Genomic DNA, 24,596 nt, shown 5'->3' on the forward strand with positions numbered 1-24,596 from the left:
GAATAAAAACATTTTAGTTTTGCTTTGGGAAGAGTCCCACTTACTTAAAAAATTAGTTGAGAAATGCTCCCTAGCAGTTATGTCACATGTTTTTAGTTGGGGAGTTCTCTTGTGGCACAGTAGGTTAAGGATCCAGCATTGTCATTGCAGCAGCTTGGGTCGCTGCTGTGGAGTGAGTTTGATCCTAGGCCTAGGAATTTTCAAATGCCATGGGCACTGGGCAATAATATATATATATATGTTAGTTGGTTTAAAAAAACACACAACTCCTTGACTCTGAATTAGATCTGTTATTTCTGTCTTTTATGGCAATCAGCAGGGCCCAAGTGAAAACATGTCCAGATAGCCAGATAGGTAGAACTCTAAGTAATAGCAAACATGTAGCATTTGAGTGTTACTAGTTCTGTCATTGTTTCTAGAATACCCAGCATGTAGAACAGGGCAATAATAAAAGTGATAATGAGTAACTTTAGGAATTCTTTTATAGCTTGCTACCAGCTAGAAACACTTTCGTCCCTTGGCCATCCAGCAGGGAGAATCATTTCACAGACTGTGTGGCTCGGAAATCTGAAGAGCAGTGGACGTGTGAGGTCTGTACACTAATAAATAAGCCATCTTCTCAGGCATGTGATGCTTGCCTGTCTTCAAGGCCTGTTGGTAAGACTGAATTTTGATTTTGTGTTCATTCCATTTCAAAGAGGGTTAATTACACAAAGTCAGGTATATATCTTGTCCCCACCTTGATATTTCATAACTAAAATGCTTTCTTTCTGAAAGGTTTAAAGGAATTGCCAGCCTCTGCATGTAAACCATGCTGATATTCTGTTGAGTACTTTTTTTTTTTTTTTAAACAGGGAGGGAAAACATGCTTGTACTAAAAGAGTATGTGCCTTTGTATCTCAAAAAAAAAAAAAACTGAGATGATCACATCTGTTCTCTACTGTTTCTAATGAATTATTCAATAAAGCTTTGTTTTATGCAGATTTCAGCAACTTTTGAGTTTGTTATTCAGTCCAAGCGTTTGATAAATTGAAAGGGAGGATTTCTGTAAGAATATCTTTGCAGGTGGAATAGAAAAATGCTGAATTTTTTCCTCTTCTTTATCCCTCCTACCCCTTGTTATTAAAATCTTTACCCAGACAATTGTACTGATTTCATTGAAATCCTTCAAAATAACTCTTTAGAGCTCACAATTTCATGCGTTCAGAGAATGTAAAACCTCAGAGGAAACCCGTGATTAAGAACCATCTCATTGACGCAGCCTCTATTGTGTTCTCGAAGTGTTCTTTCTTTCTTCAATTAGAGAGGAGAAAGTTCAGTCTTGACTTCTGGACCCCGCATTGTATGAGCTGTCGTATTCTGTTTTGTTCTCTGGGCCGGAAAGGCGGGCATCACCCTATCTACAGCATTGCTGGTAGCAGAAGGGATGCTCTCCTACTTCCATCCCTCTCCCTTCAGTAGCATTCAGCAGAGAGCCCTCAGAAAAACACAGTTGAGGTTTCCATACTCATTTTGACATTCTGAAATGCCTTTACACATCTCCTTAATTATTTTCTTATTGCTGTTTTTCTGAATATGATGGACATATATCTTAACTGCAATTTAAAATAAATTATAGTACAGATTCCAAAATCCTAGGATGCTTTGTTAAAACATTTAGTAAATGTTGTCTTTGTAATTCATCTTATTTTTAGTAAGCCTTTTACTTGGTCTTGTCGTTTACAGTAATATTCCTCATCATTTAGATATAAACTTGAATCGCTGATTGAAAGCTTTGTGGCGAGTTCCCATTGTGGCTCAGTTGTTTAAGAACTGGACTAGTTTCCATGAAGATGAGGGTTCCATCCCTGGCCTCACTCAGTGGGTTAAGGATCCAGCGTTGCTGCGAGCTGTGGTGTAGGTCACAAACACAGCACAGATCTGCTGTGGCTGTGTCTGTGGCATAGGCTGGCAATCAGCAGCTCCGGTTTGACGCCTAGCCTGGAAACTTCTGTATGCCACAGGTGCAGCCTTAAAAAAGATGAGAAAGAACAAGAGAGAAAGCTTTGTGGGATGTCACCTCTTAATTAAACTGCATAATATTTGGCCTAGTGGTTACAAAATTGATAATCGAATAACCTTAAAATACTTAAACATAATGTAAAGTGTAATAACTATAAGTCTTTTTTAAGCCCACCTCTGAGTCCCTGAAAGTTGTTGAAAATTTGCCCTTTATATAATACTTCATTCCCTAAACAAGAAGATGTTTAGTTCTCAGTTGCTCAGACTAACTTTGTTGTATTAATTCTCTGTATTAGGTCACTGTAATACATGAACTAAAATGTTTTAGTTAAGTAAAAAGATGTTTCATGTCAGTGTATTTATAGGAATACTGCAGAATTACTGGTCTCTCTTTCCAGATTCAGTGCTTGAGAATAAAGAAAATCCAACTGCCTTGAACAACTTAGTGAAATACCCTTGTAATAGCTTTGGAAAACCAAGGACAGAAGTGAAGATCAACAGGAAAACTGCATTTGGAACTACAACCCTTGTCTTGACTGATTTCAGTAATAAATCCAGTGCTTTGAAAAGAGAAGAAAGCCAAAAGCAGATTTTAGATGGGGAATTTCCAAACCCTCTCTCCTCCCCGGAGAGAGCAAACTATATAACTCAACTATCTAACAAAGTAAATGTATTACCTATGATCTGCACTCAGTCTAAAATATTTAGTCCAGCATATACAAATTTAAAAACAACCCACTACTCATCACCAGATCACAAAACTTGCAACCCTGGATTTTCTAACAGGTATGATGCTTCTAACCTTCATCTTTAAAGTATTTTCATGGAGTTTTAAGAATGCAGAAAAATCATCCATTGCTAAGGGGGCTGTATTGATTTGGGAAATGTAAATCAAATCAGTAAAGACTATTATAGTAATTGGCATCCCTTGCCTCCCCTAGCTGACAATATTAGAGAAGGAAGGGAATGAAAAACAGAATTTCCTACATCTGCAAAAAGTTTGCTTTTTCTGGCTATAACCATATATATGCTTAATACAGAATGTTTGGAAAATATTGGAAAGTATAAAGCAAAGTGATTAAATCCCCCATAATCTTACTGGTTATCCATCTCTACTGTTAGCAGTTGTTTGTCGTGTTTGTTTGTTTTTAACTCCCAATGAAATATAGTTCTTCTGAAAGGGAGACTATCATTAATAATATTTAATCAATGTCTTTTGTTTTAAAGAGAGAGATCTGAGATAATTTTAGTGACATTTCTGCTAAAAGAAGTGGCTGTATTTCAAACAACCAAGGGCGTGAATGGTGGCCTTTGTTTAAGCCAGAAAGGCTCAAAGAACATGCATACTCATTTTGGACTTGAAATTTAAAAGTTGTAATTCCGATTAATAAATACTACCAGACTGGATGTATTTTATGAGACTACCTGCCACACATTCAGAAGACCCTCAGGTGCAATCACCAGAGATACAGAAATTTTAGTAAACAGTGTTATCCTTGTTGCTTAATGATTAGTGGCATCCCTTTCTTTCCCAGCCTTGTTTAGTCCCTTTATCTGGGCCTCCTCACTGTCACACCTGATACCTCCATTAGGGAGCGTCATCTCTCCACAATTTCCTTTTCCTTCACAAAGCAGGTGCCGTATATCCAGCTTCTTTAAATGAGGGGGAGAACATTTTAAACGAAGTGAAGGTGAAGATTCTTCCTCTCCTGTGCCTTTTCTTGCTGATGGGAGGCGAACAGAGGAAGAGCTACTGTGGATGGGATCTAAAGTCATCTCAGGAGGGGTTCTGATTTCCAGCCTCTCCTCTGATGATCTATGTACATCTCTACTGATGGATAGATTCTTCCTTTGGGCAGTGAGATAAAGGACCATCTGTGTTCACATCTTGAACCAACTTCTGGGAACCCTTGAAGCTTATTTCATAACAGAATCCTGAGACAGGTTTTGGTCAATAGATGCTTTAATCTCGAGTTTCCTATACTAACTCTAAACTTACTATCAGTTAATCTTGATGACTTATCCTTGGCTGATTTTTTTTTTAATTTGTTTGTAATCATTTATAATAACTGGTTTGACTTTTGTCCATAGTACTCACAAAATGTAGACATTTGAATTAAGCTTTGGAGGGCAGACTTTTAACTGCCTGGGTCCGTACGCTATCTTCTCACTTGAAACCTAATTAATGTCTCATGATGAAAGTTCAGGAAGGAGCTAGTTAAAAGTGTCTGAGTCAGGGGGCTCTCCTGTAAGAAAATCATTTTTTCACAGCCTTTTCTGTTGTCTAGCTTAAGTGGAAAGAAGCAGATGTGATCATTTAAAAACAGTGTGGCTTTTGTTGTACTCAAATGAAGTATCTCAGCATATTTTTATTTCCTTAGTGCTTTGTAGAAAATCTCAGACAATTTAACTAATGAATTAGGGATTTAAAAAAGCATTAATGTAACCTTAAATTTAAATTATTTCTTCATAAGTCATTAGTAATAGGGTCATATGATTAATCACAGTGCACAGCATTACTTAGAAACACTACAGCATGTGTATGTGTTGAAAATAAGAACCCCAGGAATGAGACTCTAAAATCAATCAAGATCAACTAGCAGAATAAATGTCAAGTGATGAAATACATTCACCCAGCAGCCCTTCTGCACCCAGCTACTTTACAAGGAATAAATTGCAAATTACTGTCATTTATTTCATTTTTCTCCTTGTCTGGCAGCTACAGTGTTCATCTTGTGGACAAGATGCTGAGCAGACGCTCACAACATAATAGAATTAAAGCAGGTGGTCCACTCAGAGAATTTATAGCCAGTTCATTTTTTCTTTAATAATTATATGGTAATTAATTTGCCTTTTGTTCTCTTAATTACTGATCTCATCACCACATGATACATGCTCTGTTGATGGGGCATATTTTCAGATTGGTCTTTAGATAGACTTGAATTTTATCCAGCTACCAGGTTATAAATTGGATAGTTGGACCAATTTTTAAGCAGTTAAGAATGACTGTTAGACAGTGGTAAGTCTTTGATCCAATTATTGTGACTACAGAACGAAATACAGTGATACTTTTTCAAAGAACACTACCTGTGTTTTAGGTGTAAATTTTTCCTGAGCTGACACAAAGGCTCATGTAGATGAGGAAAGTGACATGAATATAATCACTAACATTTTCTCGGGTCTGCTGCCAGCAGCATTGCCAAATTCTACCTCTAATCACCAGTGAAGCACTGACACCTCATACGTGCTGCAGGTCACCTTTTGGAGTTTTCAGTCCCCAAGGATTTCAGAACCACCTGGGACCATCCAGGATGAGTCATTTAACCTCTGCCTGTTTGTTATTATCCTTGAAATACTGCTGCACTACAAAATTCACGTTCAGTGAGACTGATTAGTTCAAAAAATTTTAGTGTTTTTATTATAATGAACCACCCTATCTGTAAAATAAGTTAAACCATGGTAGATGGATCACTGAAAAAATACCCACCTGAAAATTACAGACCTGTGCTTGGGAATGTCCTCTTTCTTGATAAGAGTTTTTATCTAATCTCTGTTTGGGGGGGTGTTAAAAGATTTATTGAAGTATATTTAATTTACAAGTCTGTGATAATTTCTGTTGTACAACAGTGACCCAGTTATACATGTGCATACACATTCATTCTCTGATTCTTTACTCCCATAAATTGTCACAGAGTACTGAATAGAATTCTCTGTGCTATACATCTGGTCCCTGTTGGACAGTTGTTCCATATTTGAACAATATTTATTGAACATGTTCAGTGTTTACTTATTAATAAGTATTTATTGAGAACCTATTATGCGTTAAGCATTGGCCTTGGTTCTAATGACCTCTACCTCAGCAAAGTGCAGCCAGAGGGGCCAAATTCAGCTCACCACCTGTTTTTGTAAATAAGGTTTTATTGGGACACATCACATTCCCATTGGCTTACATCTTCTCTGTGGCTGCTTTTCATGCTCCAATAGCAAATTTGAATATTTTGCACCAGAGATCATAAGACCAACAAGCGTAAAAATATGTCCCTTCTGAGAAGATTTGCCAACCCCTGATCTATCATATTATATTGACCATTTATAATCCAGTATCAGTATTCAAAATGATGGTCCTAGTTATCAAAATAAGTTAAAGTCTTCTGTATGCTAAACCAAGAAAATGCTCATTACATTTTAGAGTGTTTTTAAAGCCATGATTGAAGCAAAGAGGAACAAAGATGTCCTCAATTAATCAGAACATTTAATTATGCTGGGTGATGTTTGCTATCATAAAATGAAGATTCCCTGTGCATATTTAGACCCGATGTGATCCCAGGTGGCATCAGTATCTTGGTTATATTAAGTCAGTGCTTCACAACTTAATGCGTATACACATCCCTTGGGAGTCCTGTTAACATGCATGTTCCGATGCTGCCAGTGGACTGGGTGGAGTAGGGACAGGTGATGCTATAGGTCTAAGGAGTGCGCAGGTGATGCTGATGCTCCTGGTTGGTGGACCACACTCTAAGGGCTGAGATAAGATAGCATAGGGCAGTTCTTTTCTTTAACCTTATCCTAAGGGAGAAACAGAATGGAAGACAGAAATGAGGAACCAGTAGGAGATACTGGGATCTTTCTTTTCTGCCTTAATCCCACCTTCCATCTTGCTTGTCTCCAGAAACCTTTACTAGTAAAAGAATCTAAACCTCTCCCTGGATTTGTGAAAACCTGGAGATTTCTAGGTTGAGGCAAGTGGATTCAAAAATGTTTAATTGTTATCTCTGACAGATTTCAACAGACTGTATAAAACTGTTTGCATGTGTGTACTTTTTAATTATTTTAAAATATGCATCATTTTATTTCTGTTAAAATTCTTACCCTTCTTTTTTCCTCCTTTAACATCTTTTTAAGCACAATTGATGGTTTATAACCCACATGCTTCAGTTTTGAAATCCCCCGACTTCTCTCCAGCCATCCAGATGTTTAGCTTCTCTTCAAGTTATAGTTTTAATACTGCTGTTTTTTGGTGGGGGGCTGGTGAAATGAAGGGGGTGGGGAAGAGAAGTCACCTTCCCTATTTCTGTTTAGTGTCTTCTATGATTCTAAAATGTAAGCTACCATCCCCCACCTTGAAAATGCTACCAACAAAATAGCTGCTGGAGAAATATTTAATTATAATGATTTCTTTAGCAAGGCCCACAGCTGCTTTGATCTTACAAATGCCTGCTGCACAAACAGCTTCAGATACTAGCCTCAGTACATTTGAGTTCATCCCAGACGTTGGGATGTTTAAGTCCATTTAAGGCAATATATTTAAGCATCTGTTATATGATTGTAAACCAATTTCCTCACAAATGAAAGATCTCATACAAGTCAATTATATCTCAATAAAACCAGGGAAAAAAGACTTCATACTCTGAACATTTCGATTAGATATGATGATGCCTTGAGGCATCATTATAGGAACAAGTCTGAGAAGAATGTATTTTAGGAGGCAAGGAAGAGGAGAACCACCTCTGATTTATAAATTTTTTAAAAAATCATTTAATAATGATTTTTTTCTTTAGAAATTAACAAAAAAAGAAGCTTTTTATCATTCAAAAGTTAAAACAGGGCTATTAAGGGGAAGGACTTCTAGTTTTAATGAGGGCTTTTTCTCTTCAATTGGTTTATTAAAAAGACTAACTATTATAAAGGCATTATCAAAAATATGCAAAATTTAAAAAATTAAAAATAGTCATGAAGCACCTCTTCAAAGAGAAAATTCTGTATAGCTACAGTGGAAGCCTGGCTTCTGGCCTTTCTCTGCTGTATGCAGGAATAACCTCTAGACACTCTTGATCCTAATCACAGGGGAGAATAAAGCTTCCTTGCCAGTTTTACAAAACACACATTTCTGCTGTGCCCAGCAGCCTGGTCCTTGCTGAAATATGATTGCAACTATTATGGTAGCCTTGATCAAAGCAGAGCATAGAAAATTGTCTTTAACGTGGACAGTAGAAAGAGTGATCTCTTTGGCCTTGTCAGAGCCATTGATGAGAGCTTGCTATGGATGAGAAAATAATTAGACAAGATTGTAACTCTAGTTCCTTTGGGGTGTGAGAGGGGAGTTGGACTTGAGAATATTTTATAAGAAATAAAAGTGGCCACACTGTCATGTTGAGTAAGAGAAGAGCCAAATATCACAAATGAAAACTAAGAAAATTGGATATATTGGATATGCAGTTCAGCTCCTTTCGTTCTTGAGAAATTTAATTTAAATTAGGCATTTAATTTAAATTTCGGTAGGTAGCTTTGGAAGGAAATGAGAGTTACCTAGGAAAAGCAAGAATTAAAAAGACAGAGGAGTGTATATAATCACGTAGAGTGGATCATGATCACTTTTTGGTATAATTTCATTGTACAGGCAGGATTCCGGCGTGGGGGTGGGGTGGTGTGAACAGCCCCTTTTAGCACCATGGTGCTGCAGTTATTTTGTAACTTGTCATTACAGTGAACTTCAGATTAATACGACAGATGGTCCTCATACATTAAATGCTGGCAGTCCTCGCTGCAGTAAACACGGCCGCCCCTGCATTCTCCGAGTGGTGAGGAAGGATGGCGAAAACAAGGGCAGGCAGTTTTATGCTTGTCCTCTACCTAGAGAAGCACAATGTGGATTTTTTGAGGTACCTGTATGAATTATCAAGCTTAATGATAATATCATGGAATACTTTGGTTACTAAAATGTAACCGATGGCAACCCATTTCCGGCTTAACCATGACATTTAAAAGCCATATTGAGTCCTAAAGCCTGAATGTTGAATAACTTAAAATTCAAAGAGGGTCATCACAGAAAGAAAAATTAATCAAATGATAGCTATTAGATTATTAAGTGTATCATGTTTGTAAATCACAAGGGTAGAAGCATTGCCCCCTTGGTTTACAGAGAGAAAGTTATTGAGTCACTACTCAGGTGGCTGATGATCCAAGATATAAATGTATGCTTCCTAACTTCAGTGCTACCTCAAAACCTGTGCCTTATGGGTTGGATAGAGGCACCTGGGAAAAATAATATACTGTCCCTGGATTTATAACAAACTTAGCAAATCCTACTGCATAAGCATACCCAAAGAAAGTGATGGCACAATAGCAATTTAGATTTAGGCGATTCCCCATGCCTTTCAATAGGTGTGTCCCTGCAAAGAAATGTGAAATAAGAGACAGGAATCTGGGCCCTTTTGGTCAGTCCCACATTCTGTCTGCGTTCCTGAATGTGAGCCTCTCTCTCACTGTTAAGGTTTGAAGATACGTAATTTTCCCCACTGCTTCATCGGATACCTAACTGGAAAAAGAAAATAGGGATCTGTTTCAGTGCTGGAGCAAAAGTTTTCTGGTTGCACATATTGAGAGAGAAATGATCTGTCTTCATTGTGGTACCTTCCTTAGGCATTCCCCAGGGAATATTGACAGTGATCTTAGAGCTTAACCTTTGCCCGAGATGTGGCTCCATCCTACTAAACTTAACTCATTTCCTCCTCTAGAAACTTGTACAGATGGGGAAAACATTATTAGCAATATCAATAATATCATAGCCTTCTTTGTAGCTCTCTTGAGGCCAAGATTAATATGGATAGGAATAATATAATGGAATCTGCCTAAATTAGTCCAGGTAATTCTATAGCAAATTCTTTCTTTGCCTGGAAGACTAAAGCAGTTGAGTGTTAAAGGCATAACAAATCTTTGGTCTTAAGAGCATTAACTACAACAGACCTGTAACAGGAAATTTGGTGGTTGTTTTACAGTGAGATTCTAGTAGTTTTCAACTATTTGCAATAAAGTGAAGGAACTTCTCTAAGTACTGTGCCTTTGGATTGAGAGAAACTTGAAATTACGACAATTTTCTGTGTGATTAAGGCAAATTTGTTATAGATGCTTCTCATAGGATATAAGGTTTTTAAGGGCAACAACTAATGACTTGCGTGTATTTTACAATGTCAAATTAGTAAGTGAAGACAATACATTACTAATCAAATGCATCCAGACTCAGCCTGTCTATCATTGTAACATCCACCTAAACTTTACAATCTGTTTTTCCCCCCTAGTGGGCAGATTTGTCATTCCCATTCTGCAACCATGGCAAACGCTCCATCATGAGAACAGTGTTGAAGATTGGACCAAATAATGGAAAGAATTTTTTTGTGTGCCCTCTTGGGAAGGAAAAACAGTGCAATTTTTTCCAGTGGGCAGAAAATGGGCCAGGAATAAACATTATTCCAGGATGCTAATGTTTTCTCCTTCTGTAGAACACCTTTTAATCCTTTCAAACTATAATTTTAGGTTTATTGTAATATTTGATAATATTTGATAACTTTCATTTTAGTTTGTCACCTTTCCATTCTGTGGCTGTATTTTTTATTGTTGTTGTGTTTCATCGAATATACAATATATTCCATTTAAAATGTATGTTTAATGCATTTAGTAATGACAATAAAGTATTTTTAGCATGTTCTTGGTCTCTTGTAATTTCTTTGGGGACACAGTGATTTTTTTTTTTTTTAGGAGAGGAGTATACAGTACAATCAAATATAAGGTATTCTGTCTGTAATGAATAATTTCTCCGGTATGACCACTATTCATGATATATGATTAAAGGAACTTCTTGTTTGCTTAAATGAAATGTGAGAAATGAGATCTTCTTCATAGAAAATAATGTTTTTTACTCTGTGCAACAAACATCAAGTTTCTCTAGATGCTATAAACATGCCAAACACTTGTATAGCTTCAAATGCATTTTCGCGCAAAGCTATGGGGATTAAAAATATAAAAGTAACATTTAGAAACAAAAGAAATTGTACATTTTTAAAAGAGAAGTTGGCTTAAATTTTTCTGATTTTATTTTCATACCTATTAATTTTTAAAAAGTTTATTTCAAAAGCTTGCTGTGCTATTTTTTTTTTTTAGTTTTAGTTTTAACTTCTTTTTTTTTTTTAAAGTTTATTTCAAGTAGGATTATTTACCAAAAGAAAGGACAAACATTAATCTCAAGGCATTTCCGCATGTTTGTGGAAAATTCCATTTAGAGCTGGTTCCATCAATTTCAAAAAGGACAGCATGGAAGATTCCTTGAGCCCTTTTCCCCTTCTGTCACTAAATTGCCAAGCAGAGCTCTAGAAGGTAACGGCATGTGAAATTACAAGCAAGGCCGAGCATATCATTCCTATCTGTGTTTGAACCCAACACTGAAGAGACAAAATTAGAACCAACCAAAGATCAGTGACCTTTACCCAAATTGCTCAACAAGGTAATAACTCTCCAGATCAGACCAGGAACTGGACTGGACCGTTGATCTTAGAGACCTGATGTGAAGTACACAGGGTGTGCATTTGGAAGGAAGGCGACATATTCATTGTGCAAATTAACTGCAATGAAAGATAGGCAAGTGACACGCAACAAATTTCAATATATACATTTAGAGGTTTATCCACTAAGAAATGTGCAGGATTTATGTGAAGAGAATTTTACTGACCAGAATCAAAGAACTGGATGGATAGACAAAATAAGATCTTATTTGGAAAGGATGAATGTTTAAAAAATGTTATTCTCCCAAACTTATTTTTTTTTTATTTTCCCACTGTACAGCAAGGGGATCAAGTTATCCTTACATGTATACATTACAATTACTTTTTTCCCCACCCTTTGTTCTGTTGCAACTTGAGTATCTAGACAAAGTTCTCAACTTTGGCGAGTTTTAGCAAAATTTCCCATTAAAATTTCAAGGGGGTTTTTGTTTCTGTCATGGAGTAAGATCCAACTGATCCCAGCTCTAGATTCTGGACAAAAATCAAACAGAACTAGGGAGTGAACCAAAAGCAGACAATTCTGGAGGGATATAAAATTTGGAAGAAGAAACCAGCCAGAGGTAATTTCCTATTTTTTTTTTTTCACACTTTCTATCTTGAGGGCAGGACAAAGACAATTTCAACCCACAGTCTTTCTAGCTTGAGGAGCCAGCAGACAGTCTAGGCAACCATAGTAGCTACTGGGAAGGAGGAATCTCAGAAGAGATTCAAGAGGGTGCACCCCAGGTTCTGTGTTTAAACTGTCCAGGTCCTTGACTGACCCCTGAACCACACATACATGCATGGGGCAGACAACACAGAGCAGCTCAAGAGAGAAGAACTGGACCAAGATTTGATCTGTCGCCCAAGAGAATATGCAGTTTGAAACCAACCAGATCTATTGATTTGCTGAGACAAAGGGACCAATATTCTCTAGAGGAACATTCCAGATCCAGAGGTGCTACCACATCATACTAATATATGCAAGATCCAGTTGGAATTGTGCAACATAGGAAGGGCCAGAGTAATCTGACCCAGATTTGGAGAAAAGACTAACAGCCAAGACCAACTCCACAGTGACCAAGATGTGGGAATTAACCAGGGACCTTAAAGCACCTGCTATAATAATGCTCACTGAGGTAAATGCTAAATGGAGAGGATGCCAAATGGAAATCCAGATCTTCAGGAGGCAATACAGAAACTCTGAAATGGTAAATATCTAAATAACTATAAAATACTATTTTTGCCTCTTTGTTTTGTTTTAATACATGAGACTGTTTAAAACAATAACATGTGTATGTGTATGTATGTATATATATATATATATATATATAGAGAGAGAGAGAGAGAAAACCTCTAAGATTTATAATATGTGTAGATATGACAACTACAGCATGAGAGGTCAAAGGAACTCTACAATTGCAAGTTTTCTATATTTTATGCAAAGCAGTTTCATATTCTAATTGTAAAAAGTTAAGGGTATATATATATGTAATAGCTATTACCAGATTTGGAAAGTTTTCAACAACTCTTTCTTTGAGTATTTTTTTAGTCTCACACTCTTCCTCTCCTTCAGAGATTCCATTTACACAAATATTGGATTATAAGATTGTTATTACCCCTCAGATCCCTGGACTCTATTTCTTTTTCATTCTCTTATTCGAATTGAGTCAATTTTATTGATCTGTTTTGAAGTTCACTGACTGTTCTCTGTCATTTTCATTCTACTATTGAGATCATTTAGCCAATTTTTTAATTTCAATAATTGTAGTTTTCGGTCCTGTCATTTCCACTTTTTTTTTTATAACTTCTATGTCTTTATGAGATTTTGCATTTTTCCTATTGATTTCAAGATAATTTATAGTTGATTCCAGAAGCACTTTGATAATGTCCACTTTAAAATCCTGAACAGATAATTCTTAATATCTGATTTACCTCAGGAGCTTCATCAGCTGAGTGTTTTTTCTTCTACAGATATGGTTTATCCAGTTTGGAACAGGACAGGTGATTTTTTTTTTTAAATTGTATCCTGAATGGTTATTATGTTCAGAGACTACGTTCTATGTAAATGGTTTCTTTTAGCATGTAGTCATCCTGTTTGGTTGAGTGTGTAGGTTCTGACTTATCTAGTTTTTGGAGCCATTGCAATGCAGTTCGGGTCTGCTTTAATCTGGTCCTGCCTTGGGTCTTCATCAAGCCCCCTGGTGCTGTCTGCAGGCTGCCTGGTGCTTCTAGGACATCTTCTGCAGAAGAGTGAGGGCAGAAGCAACCGTGCCCGTGTCCCCTTATGTCACCAGGTGGAGGGAAGCAGGTATTATTATTGTCCCCATCAACACTGGTTTCTGCAGCAGCAGAATCAGGACCAGACGTCAGCCCTCCGAGCCTGCCTCTGTTTGTCATCGTGCTAAATCTTTGGAAGGTGCTGTGTGGTCTGCTGATATTCATCACTGTGGAGTTTATCTTCCTACATCTTAGTATTTCAAGCCAATATATGAATATAAAGGCTTTTCATAATTTAGGGAAATCTGAGAGTGAGATGGAGGGTGAAAATGCAGAAGATGATTTTAAGAACTATTGTTTCTGAGCCCTTATTTTGTGACACCTGCTGTCACTTTGCATAGATTATTTCTTTTAATCCTCTTGACTACCCCATGAAATTTATTATTATTTCTAATTTTCCAGTTTAAGAAAGCTAACTTTCTGTAGGTTAGGTCAGAAATGTGTCACGTGGGCTGTGGTTTAATTGGAGTTTGTATAGCACTAAAACCTGCATTCTGAATAAGCTTCTCTCCTTTTCATGTATTAAGAAAAGGTGGCTGTACCCAGAATTGCATGTTATTGATATGAGCAAACATCATTATACACAAATGAAAATAATCGAGGGATGATGATAAGAAGATGGTCATGTTTTTCTCTAAACATTGTCATGTTAAAATTTCTATAAATTTATTTTGAATTTCCACTACTTTCCATTGCTTTTATTTAAATCCCTTTAATTTTTTTTAAGAAATCCATTATTTTCATGTTCTTTGTAAAGGTACCTGCCATTGCACATTCTAGACCATGATTATTAGCAAGTTGGTATGTAAAATGAAAAAACAAATGTTCTAATAAGTTTTCCCCAAAACTTAACCTTCTTTTTCTTCCCAGCACTTAATATCTCTTCTAAAGCCTGTGCTAGTGTTTGCCTTATGTTATAATACTTGTCCTATATGCATTTCCTAATGTTCACCTCCTTAAGGGATTGTATGTAGCTCTTCTTTGTTCTACACCAAATCTTACCAAGGATTGTGCCTTGTACACAGTATAAACTTGGTAAACATTTGTTGAATCTGATAGATGAAGGTTTAATATCATGTCAGTCTGCTGAACATTTTTAACCTTGTTACCACTGTTCAAACATTAATGCACTTAAATGTTATTGAAAAGTGTCTCTGGTTTATTATAAAAGAGAAAGAAACGCCTCGGTATCTAAAAGCTATTCTTTCTAGTAATTTAAATAAAAGTCTTTTTTCTTTTTTTAATTTTTAGAAATTTGCTTACACATGTACAGGCCGAAGCTAATCAGATCAAAGGGTATGCATTCATTGGAAAGGAAAGAAGACATTAAAAATAAGGCTGCCTTAGTGCTACACCATATTCATAACATAAAGATGAAAAAAAATGTGAGTACGCCTCAGGACACCCATGAGTTTGAACCTCTTCGTTTTACAGGAAGCCAAGTCACCTGGTTTCAATTACTTCTTAGCTTTTAATTCATTTAATCTCTAGTGGGCATCTACTATGTGAAAAATTCGATGACATATTTTAAAGTAGATCTTGGGAATGCCTGAATGAATGATAAGTATGGAGTAGAAATGATGAGTGTGGTAGCTCTGTAAGCAAAGTGCAGATGGAGCAGGAAGGGAGAGCCCACAGCTGGCTGAGGAGCTGGAGGAACAGTAGTAGGAATTTCACCTTGGTGAAGATTTGCATATGGAGAAGGGCATTTTGGGCTGTAGGTACAGCATTAGGCAAAGATTTCTCAGAGCACAGGGAGTGTGCAGGGAATAGAAAAAAGTCCTGCTTGGCTAGATCACTCTCCCCCTTAGGGATCTCATGCCAGAGAAGCAAGCCAGTGCACACTGGGACCTGTGCTGATTAATGATGCAACCAGAGGGCCTTCTGAACAATGAAAAAGGGGATCTATGCTGCAGTGTTATGCAAGATGGTATGCATGGTTTACTTATTTTCTAGGAAACAGTTGGGTTCTGGAGTCAGACTGCTAGTTCAAAAACCTGTGCTATCACTTTCCTTGACCTTAACCCTGTGACCTTGAATATATTTTATTAGTTTTGGGTATTGTGTGCTGAGTTTTAGCTACTTTATCTGTTACAAGGTGATAATAATGCTACCATCTCACAGCATTGTTTTGAGGGTAAAGTGCAAAATCCATTTAAAGAGCTGAGCATATTCCCTGGCCATCAAAACACAGGAATTCATTTTATTATCTTTATTATTCCTCTTCCTCCTCCTCCCCACACAACTGTTATCACAGAAAGCTTCAGAAAGGAAACAGCAGTGGTAGTGGCCTTAAAAAAGGACTTTAATTTCACAAGAGAAGTACTTAGGATAGACGGGAGCAACGTGAGGAAAGCCTGGGAGCAGAAGGAAGTACAGTTGTATTGGAGAGAACTGAGAGCCTGGAAATGTAGAAAGATGTTATTAAGAAGAAGATGTTGGGCTGAGTTTTATGTTTCCAGTGATGCATCAGAAGTTTAGGGATAGAAAATGTGAAAGAACTACAAAAAGCCTTTATTCATGAAGAATCAAGAGAGCCAAAATTTTATAGTAATTCAGGGATCCACTATCCTAGATAGAAATCATATATTCCAGCAATGAATGTACGTCATTATCAATTACAACTACTCACATGCTATTCTTGCCCTGTTTCTCTGACTGCGGAGGAGGTTCTGGCTCTGAGTGCCTGGAAACACTGTATATACAGTATTTCCAGAAAAGCAAGTGGGTAAGTCTCACACTTTCATGCAGTGATGGGCTCAAGCAGTGTGCAGGGTCCCATTCATTGAAATCTATTTTTATTTTTTTTTATTTTTGTCTTTTTGCTATTTCTTTGGGCTGCTCCCATGGCATATGGAGGTTCCCGGGCTAGGGGTTGAATCGGAGCTGTAGTCACCAGCCTATGCCAGAGACACAGCAACGCTGGATCCGAGCCGCGTCTGCAACCTACATCACAGCTCACGGCAACGCTGGATCATTAACCCACTGAGCAAGGGCAGGGACTGAACCCGCAACTTCATGGTTCCTAGTCGGATTCATTAACCACTGCGCCACGACGGGAACTCCTGAAATCTATTTTTAAAGGGATGAATCCAGGGCTCCATAAGGCAGAGCAAGGCCCCCAACACACCAAAGAGTAGATGAACCCTCTTGTTCTCGAAGTTGCAAAAAAAAAAAGCCAAAGGCTTGGAGATTGAAATATTTTCTATTTATTATTTGAATCCTATTTCTTCTCTAATAAAAGAGTACTGAAAGGTTGGCGGCAGAGGAGGGTACAGAAAGGTAAAAGAGATGAAGAAAGGAAAATGTGATGGCAGAGAAAAAAAATAGATCTTGTGAACAGATAGGGAAAGATAAATGCCTAAAGCATCTTTGCGGACACTATGTATCCGTTTTTAGCAATCAGAAAAACAAATATATGGATAGTCAACAAAAGAACAGTCTTGTAAATTTTTAAAACTATACACTAGCTTCTTGGACTAAATGCTATCATAAAATGGGAAACTGCCAAGCCAATTAGCTGTGCTGTTACAGCAGTTCCACACCTATGTCCATGTGTCTATGTTCATTGCTGTGTCACTTCCAATTGCTAGCCGTGGCATCTTGGTTTACATATTAATAAATACGCATCTGCTTTTAATATGCATATATCTTTCTCATTATTGTATTATTACACTCAGCATGTTTGGCACCATTTAAAAAGAATTTATTTTGCTATCATTGGCAGAAAACAATTTAGGAAGCTGAACATTCAGAGCAGAAAAAACGGTAAATCTAAGTATTTGAGTGGGTTATGGACTCATTAGTTTAATAACTTGTTTTCTCCAAACTTGAATAATTTGAATGCATTAGGAATGATACAGCATTTTAAAAAGTGCGTTCTTAAAATGGCAAACACTGGATCTAGGATCTGAGTTGGTAGTTGTTACTTATTTAAAATAAACAAGCAAATTCTGTTGAGATATGGTCTCATTTTCAGGAATGGTCTATTAGCAGGCAGCAGTGAGTGCAACAATTAACCATATCAGCGCATTAAAACCTCATGTGTAAACTCCACATAGCTGCACACACGCATCCTACCATGGCCTATTAAGTAATCAGAAATGATTGCAGATAATTAGTTTGTGAACAGCTGCATAAACTCAAGTATCCCATTTTTTATCAGACATGGAGACTTCAAGTGGAAGGGAGGTTTATCAGCTATGTCTTGAACTGGGTAGGGGTGTCACCATGAGAAAAAAATTAAGGATGATTATAAGGCTGGATGGCAGGTGGCCACTTGAAATTGTCTTCTGATAATACTCTTAAGGTTCCTGTGAATATCATTCTATAAATGAAAAGTATGGAAATAAGGATACTACCAATGACCAAATTGAAATAACACAGAGATCAATATGTAAAGTTCTTTTGGTGAGTGTATATCATTCATAGTTGTTTGTATTTTTTACTTCAAATTTGATTTGCACATTCCCATATATCCCTTCTGGATGAGATTATATTCAGATATATATCTGAGTGGTGATACAGTAAATATATAGATACACTTGATTTAATAATGTACTTAATAAGTATTTCTTTCTTAAATTAAAAAATGCAAAACATGGTTTCCTTTTTTTTTTCTTCTGTCCTAGCAAGGAAACATGCTGAATGTACCATGATAACCATCTTTAGAAATCCAAGAGACTGATAGAGAAAAGAGTTATGTTTATTCCATACAAGTCCAGAAAAACATGAGAGACATGGAAAACATTCCAAAAATTAGAGTTCTTAAAATGGCAGTGATACACTGTAAAGTGCTTAGGTCCTGCCAGGAATGTCATCAAATAATTTCAGTGACTGACTTCCCATAAGGGTGGATGTGGTCAGAAGGACCTCAGGTTCTATTAAAGGTTTTTCCTCCCATTGTCAAATCCTAGAAACTAAACCCCTAGAGAAGATGATTCAGCAGCAAATGAACGTATTATCCCCAGTTGCGCTTTGGATGGTACTTTCTGAGTACTTACATTGAAGATTTTGTATCATGTGGAATTACATTTATTGTTTTCTGACAGAAGTTAGTTTTCATTTTATTTATAGGCCTACCAATGATAAAACGGATGGAATAGAAGGATGGATGGATAGTTGGGTAGATAGACAGATAAAAGATAATGCATATATAACTAAGAGGCATGAATTTTACTCACAGAGAATTACTTCTATCATATGTAACATTTATTTTATCTCTAGTTATCCTCATTTTAAAAAGCATTTATTCAGCAAATTTTATCAATGTGCCTATTACTGTGTGAAGCTGGAAGTATAGATGTAGAATCAGGCCTCAAGGAGCTTAAAGTCTTGGGGAGGGAGTAAGTGTTTGAGGCAACCATCACATCTAGAGTTCAGTGTGACTGAGAGAGGGTGCAGAGAGAAAATGGGGGAGAGAGTGCAGTGAGAACCTGAAAGACACCAGGAGGTAAGGCTGGGGGTAAGGAGTGTGCCAGGTAGAGCTTAGGAGGAGGCGGTAGGCAGAGGAGAGTTTGTAAAAGGCTATTTGTCCTGGCAAGAGGCTCTTGATGATACTTCTGAAAGATGACTCAAGCTAACACCTACTAACTCTGGTGGTGATGATTCCCTTGTGTTCACGCTGCAAATTGTCGGTGGTTCTCATCCACATTTCCAAGAATGGCTACTTATTACTACTCTCTGTCTCCTAGGGCAAGGGCTAGGAAAAGCGCTAATAAAAATGTGGGCCAGCAACATCAGCATCACCTTGGAGCATGGTAAACATTCCAGGATTGAGGCCCAGGAATATTTGCTTTAACAAGCTCTCCAGGTAATGTTTCTACAAGCTCAAGTTGTGAATCACTGTTTTGGAGCAGGGTATCTGCTTATGTTTTAGAAACATTTAATATATTAGAATAAACATGTGACACTTTTTTTGTTTGAAGTGTGTTGCAATAATTAGGTAATTTGAAGTGGAATGGGAATCGGAGGTTGAGAAAAACAATGAATGGACTGGGAATCAGGCCACTTGGTTTCTAATTCCAGATGTGCCACTAAATGATAATAAAATACTTGTGACTAAATAATATGTAACTCTGCCCAGGTTACTGAACCTCTCTTGGACCTCACAGGCTTCAGCCATAATATGGGGAAGTTATATTGGAAGATTTCTAAAACCCTTTACCAAGTCTAGAATGCTGTGGTTAAAAAGGGGTTTAACATAAATTATTCATGTAATTAAATAATGTGATTGTGCCAGGCACTCTGCAGATTACCCTCAATTGTTTTCACCTCTTGTGTCTTTTGAAATCACTTCTGCCCTTGCTCTCTGCTGTGTTTCTGATCCATTTTTTTGACTTTTTAAAAAATTACTTAGTGAGGAGTTTCCGTCGTGGTGCAGTGGTTAACGAATCCAACTAGGAACCATGAGGTTGTAGTTTTGATCCCTGCCCTTGCTCAGTGGGTTAAGGATCCAGTGTTGCCATGAGCTGTGGTGTAGGTCGCAGACACGGCTCGGATCCCACGTTGCTGTGGCTCTGGCGTAGGCTGGCAGCTACAGCTCCGATTACACCCCTAACCTGGGAACCTCCATATGCCACAGGAGCGGCCCAAGAAATGGCAAAAAGACAAAAAAAAAAAAAAATTACTTAGAGAATTTTATTACATTTATATGTGTACAACAATCATCACAACCAAATTTTACAGCATTTCCATCCCAAAACTTCAGTGCCTCCCCCCACCCGCTAAACTGTCTCATTTGGAAGCCTAAGTTTTACAAAGTCTGTGACTCGGTATCTTTTCTGCAAAGAAGTTCATTGTGTCCTTTTTTTAGATTCTACATGTAAGTGATAGCATTTGAAGTTGTGTCTCATTGTCTGACTGACTTCACTTAGCATGATAATTTCTAGGTCCATCCATTTGGCTAAAAATGCCATTATTTCTTTCCTTTTATTGGCTGAGTAATATTCCATTGTGTATATGTACCACATTTTCTTTTTTCTTTTTTTGTCTTTTTAACTTCTAGGGCTGCTCCCACAGCACATGGAGACTCCCAGGCTAGGGGTCTAATCAGAGCTGTAGCCACTGGCCTACGCCAGAGCCACAGCAATGAGGAATCCGAGCCACGACTGTGACCTACACCACAGATCACAGCAATGCCAGATCCTTAACCCACTGAGCAAGACCAGGGATCAAACCTGCAACCTCATGGTTCCTAGTTGGATTCGTTGACCACTGCGCCATGACGAGAACTCCGCACCACATCTTATTTATCCACCCCTCTGTCGATGGACATTTAGTTGTTTCCATGTCTTGATTATTGAATATAGTGCTGCAATGAACACTGGAGTACATGTGTCTTTTTGAGTCATGGTTTTCTATGGATAGATGCCCAGGAGTGGGATTGCTGGGTCAAATGGTAGTTCTATTTTCAGTTTTCTGAGGAATCTCTCTACTGTTTTCCACAGTGGTTGCACCAATTTACATTCCCACCAACAGTGTAATAGGGTTCCTTTTTCTCTACACCATCTGTAGCACTTATTGTTTGTAGACTTTTTGATGATGGCCATTCTGGCCATTCTGTAAGGTGGTACCTCATAGTGGGTTTTGATTTGCATTTCTCTAATAATGAGTGATGTTGAACATCTTTTCATGTGTTTTTTGGCCATCTGTATGTCTTCTATGGAGAATTCTCTGTTTAGATCTTCTGCCCACTTTTTGATGGGGTTGTTTTTTTGGTATTGATCTGCAGGAGGTGTTTATACATTTCAGAGATTAATCCCTTGTCAGTCACTTCATTTGCAAGTATGTTCTCCAATTCTGTGGGTGTCTTTTTGTTTTGTTTAGGGTTTCCTTTGCTATGCAGAAACTTTTAAGTTTAATTAAGTCCCATTTGTTTATTGTTGTTTTTACTTTCATTACTCTAGAGGTGGATATGAGAAGATGTTGCTGTCATTTATGTTGGAGAGTGTTTGGCCTATGTTTTCCTTTAACAGTTTTATAGTATCTGGTCTTATATCAAGGTCTTTAATCCATCTTGAGTTTATTTTTGTGTATGGTATTAAAGAGTATTCTAATTTCATTCATTTACATATGGCTGTCCAGTTTTCCCAGCACCACTTATGGAACAGGCTGTCTTTTCTCTGTTGTATATTCTTGCCTCCTTTGTCATAGATTAGTTAACTGTAAGTGCATGGGTTTCATTCTGGGCTTTCTATCCTGTTCCACTGATCTATATGTCTGTCCTTGTGCCAGTACCATACAGTTTTGATGACTATTGCTTTGTAGTATAGTCTGAAGTCAGGGAGCCTGATTCCTCCAGCTCCATTTTTCTTTTTCAGGATATCTTTGGCTATTCTGGGTCTTTTGTGCTTCCAAACAAACTTTAAAATAGTTTGTTTGAGTTCTGTGAAAAATGTCCTTGTTAATTTGATAGGGATTGCATTGAATCTGTAGATCTCCTTGGGTCTATAGTCATTTTGATAATATTGACTCTTCCAATCCAAGAGCATGGTATGTCTTTCCATCTATTTGTGTCATCTTTGATTTCTTTCATCAGTGTCTTATAGTTTTCAGGGTACAGGTCTTTTGTCTCTTTAGGTAGGTTTACTCCTAGGTATTTTATTCTTTTGGATGTGATGGTAAATAGGATTGCTTCCCTAATTTATCTTTCTAAACATTCATTGTTAGTCTATAGAAATGCAGTCTATTTCTGTGTATTAATTTTGTATCCTGCAACTTTGCCAAATTCATTGATGAGCTCTAACAGTTTTCTGGTAGAGTGTTTAGGATTCTCTAGGTATAGTATCATGTCATCTGCAAATAGTGTTAGTTTACTTCTTCTTTTCCAATTTGGATTCCTTTTATTTCTTCTCTGATTGCTGTGGCTAGGACTTCCCAAACTATGTTGAATAGTAATGGCAAAAATGGACATCTTTGTCTTTTTCCTGATCTCAGTGGAATTCTTTCAGCTTTCGCCATTGAGAATGATGTTAACTCTGGGTCTGTCGTATATGACCTTTATTATGTTGGGGTAGCTTCCCTCTGAGCCCACTTTCTGAAGGGTTTTTATCAGAAATGAGTGTTGGATTTTTGTCAAAGTCTTTTTCTCTGTCTGTTGAGAGGGTCATATGGTTATTATTCTTCAGTTTGTTAATGTGGTGTCTCACACTGATTGAGTTGCAGATATTGAAGAACCCTTGCATCCCTGGGATAAATCCCACTTGATCATGGTGTACAATCCTTTTAATGTATTGTTGGATGTGCTTTGCTAGTATTTTGTTGAGGATTTTTACAGCGATGTTCATCAGTGAAATTGGCCTGTAGTTTTCTTTTGTTGTGGTATCTTTGGTTTTGGTATCAGGGTGATGGTGGTCTCATAGAATGAGTTTGGGAGTATTCCTTTCTCTGTGATTTTTTTGGAATAGTTTCAGAAGGATAGGTGTCAGCTCTTCTCTAAATGTTTGATAGAATTCGCCTGTGAAGCCATATGGTCTTGGACTTCTGTTTGTTGGAAGTTTTTTAATCCCTGTTTCAATTTCAGTGCTTGTGATGGGTCCATTCATCTTTTCTATTTCATCTTGGTTTAGTCTTGGAAGATTGTACTTTTCTAAGAATTTGTGCATTTGTTCTAGGTTTTCCATTTTATTGGTGTATAGTTGCATATAGTAGTCTCTTGTAATCCTTTGTATTTCTGTGTTGTCCATTGTTATTTCTCCTTTTTCATTTCTAATTTTATTGATTTGAGTCCTCTCTCTTTTTTGCTTGATAAGTCTGGCTAAGGGTTTATAAATTTTGTGGATCTTTTCAAAAACCACCTTTTAGTTTCATTGATCTTTTCTGTGGTTTTCTTCATTTCTATTTCATTGATTTCTGCTCTGATCTTTATGATTTCTTTCCTTCTTCTAACTTTATCTCTTGTCTGTACTTCTCTGTCTGCTTTAGATGTAAAGTTAGGTTGTTTATTTGAGCTTTTTCTTGTTTCCTGAGGTAGGCTTGTACTGCTATAAACTTTCCTCTTAGAACTGCTTTTGCTGCATCCCATAGGTTTTGGAGTGTCATATCTTTGTTGTCATTTGCTTCTAGGTATTTTTTAATTTCCTCTTTGATTTCTTCAGTGATCCATTGGTTGTTTAGTAGCATGTTGTTGAGTCTCCATGTGTTTGTGTTTTTTCAGTTTTTTTCTTGTTGTTGATGTCCAGTTGTATAGTGTTGTGGTCAGAAAAGATGCTTGATATGATTTCAATTTTCTTAAAGTTACTGAGGTTGGATTTGCAGCCCAGGATGTGATCAATCTTAGAGAATGTTCCATGTGCCCTTGAGAAGAATGTGTATTCTGTTGCTTGGATGGAATGTCCTATAAATATCTATTAAGTCCATCTGGTCTAATGCTTCATTCAGAGCCTGTGTTTCCTCATTGATTTTCTGTCTGGATGATCTGTCCATGGCTGTAAGTGGAGTGTTAAAGTCCCCCACTATGATTGTGTTATTGTTCATTTCCCCTTTTAAGGTTGTTAGAGGTTGCCTTATATATTGTAGTGAACCAATGTTGGGTGCATAGATATTTAAAATTTTTATATCTTCCTCTTGGATTGATCCTTTGTCCATCATGTATTGACCTTCCTTGTCTCTTCAAATAATATTTATTTTAAGGTCTATTTTGTCTGATATGAGTATTGCTACTCCAGCTTTCTTTTGACTCCCATTTGCTTGGAATATTTTCTTCCATCCTCTCACTTTCAATTTGTATGTGTCCCTAGAAGTGAAGTGGGTCTCTTGAAGACAGCATATATGTGGGTCTTGTTTTTGTATCCATTTAGCCAGTCTACGTCTTTTGGTTAGGGTGTTTAGTCCATTAATATTTAAGGTAATTATTGATATGTATCTTCTTATTGCCATTTTATTAATTGTTTTGGATTTGGTTTTGTGCTCTTTTTTCTTCCCTTCGTCTCTTGTTCTCTCCTCTTGTGGTTTGATGACTATCTTTAGTGTTATATTTGAGTTGATTTTTCTTATTTGTTTATG

At 37.1% G+C, this 24,596-nt stretch overlaps 1 protein-coding gene and 1 long non-coding RNA gene across 5 annotated transcripts in view; both read left to right on the forward strand.

Moving 5' to 3' along the window:
• NEIL3 (nei like DNA glycosylase 3) overlaps positions 1-10,481 on the forward strand; it is a 216,241-nt gene extending 205,760 nt beyond the window's left edge. For all 4 annotated transcript variants that reach the window (XM_021076035.1, XM_013984008.2, XM_013984011.2 and 1 more), the window contains 4 exons: positions 488-657; positions 2,400-2,787; positions 8,486-8,660; positions 10,077-10,481. In XM_021076035.1, coding sequence (XP_020931694.1) covers positions 488-657; positions 2,400-2,787; positions 8,486-8,660; positions 10,077-10,259 — 916 coding nt within the window. In that variant the 3' untranslated portion in view covers positions 10,260-10,481. The remainder of the gene's footprint in view (positions 1-487; positions 658-2,399; positions 2,788-8,485; positions 8,661-10,076) is intronic.
• Positions 10,864-24,596, forward strand: part of LOC106506213 — a 62,992-nt gene continuing 49,259 nt past the window's right edge. The window contains exons 1-3 of the long non-coding RNA XR_001301379.2: positions 10,864-12,523; positions 14,844-14,977; positions 19,286-19,404. This is a non-coding gene — a long non-coding RNA (uncharacterized LOC106506213). The remainder of the gene's footprint in view (positions 12,524-14,843; positions 14,978-19,285; positions 19,405-24,596) is intronic.

Source organism: Sus scrofa, chromosome 15, assembly GCF_000003025.6.
Source record: "Sus scrofa isolate TJ Tabasco breed Duroc chromosome 15, Sscrofa11.1, whole genome shotgun sequence".
NCBI classification, from domain to species: Eukaryota; Metazoa; Chordata; class Mammalia; order Artiodactyla; family Suidae; genus Sus; species Sus scrofa.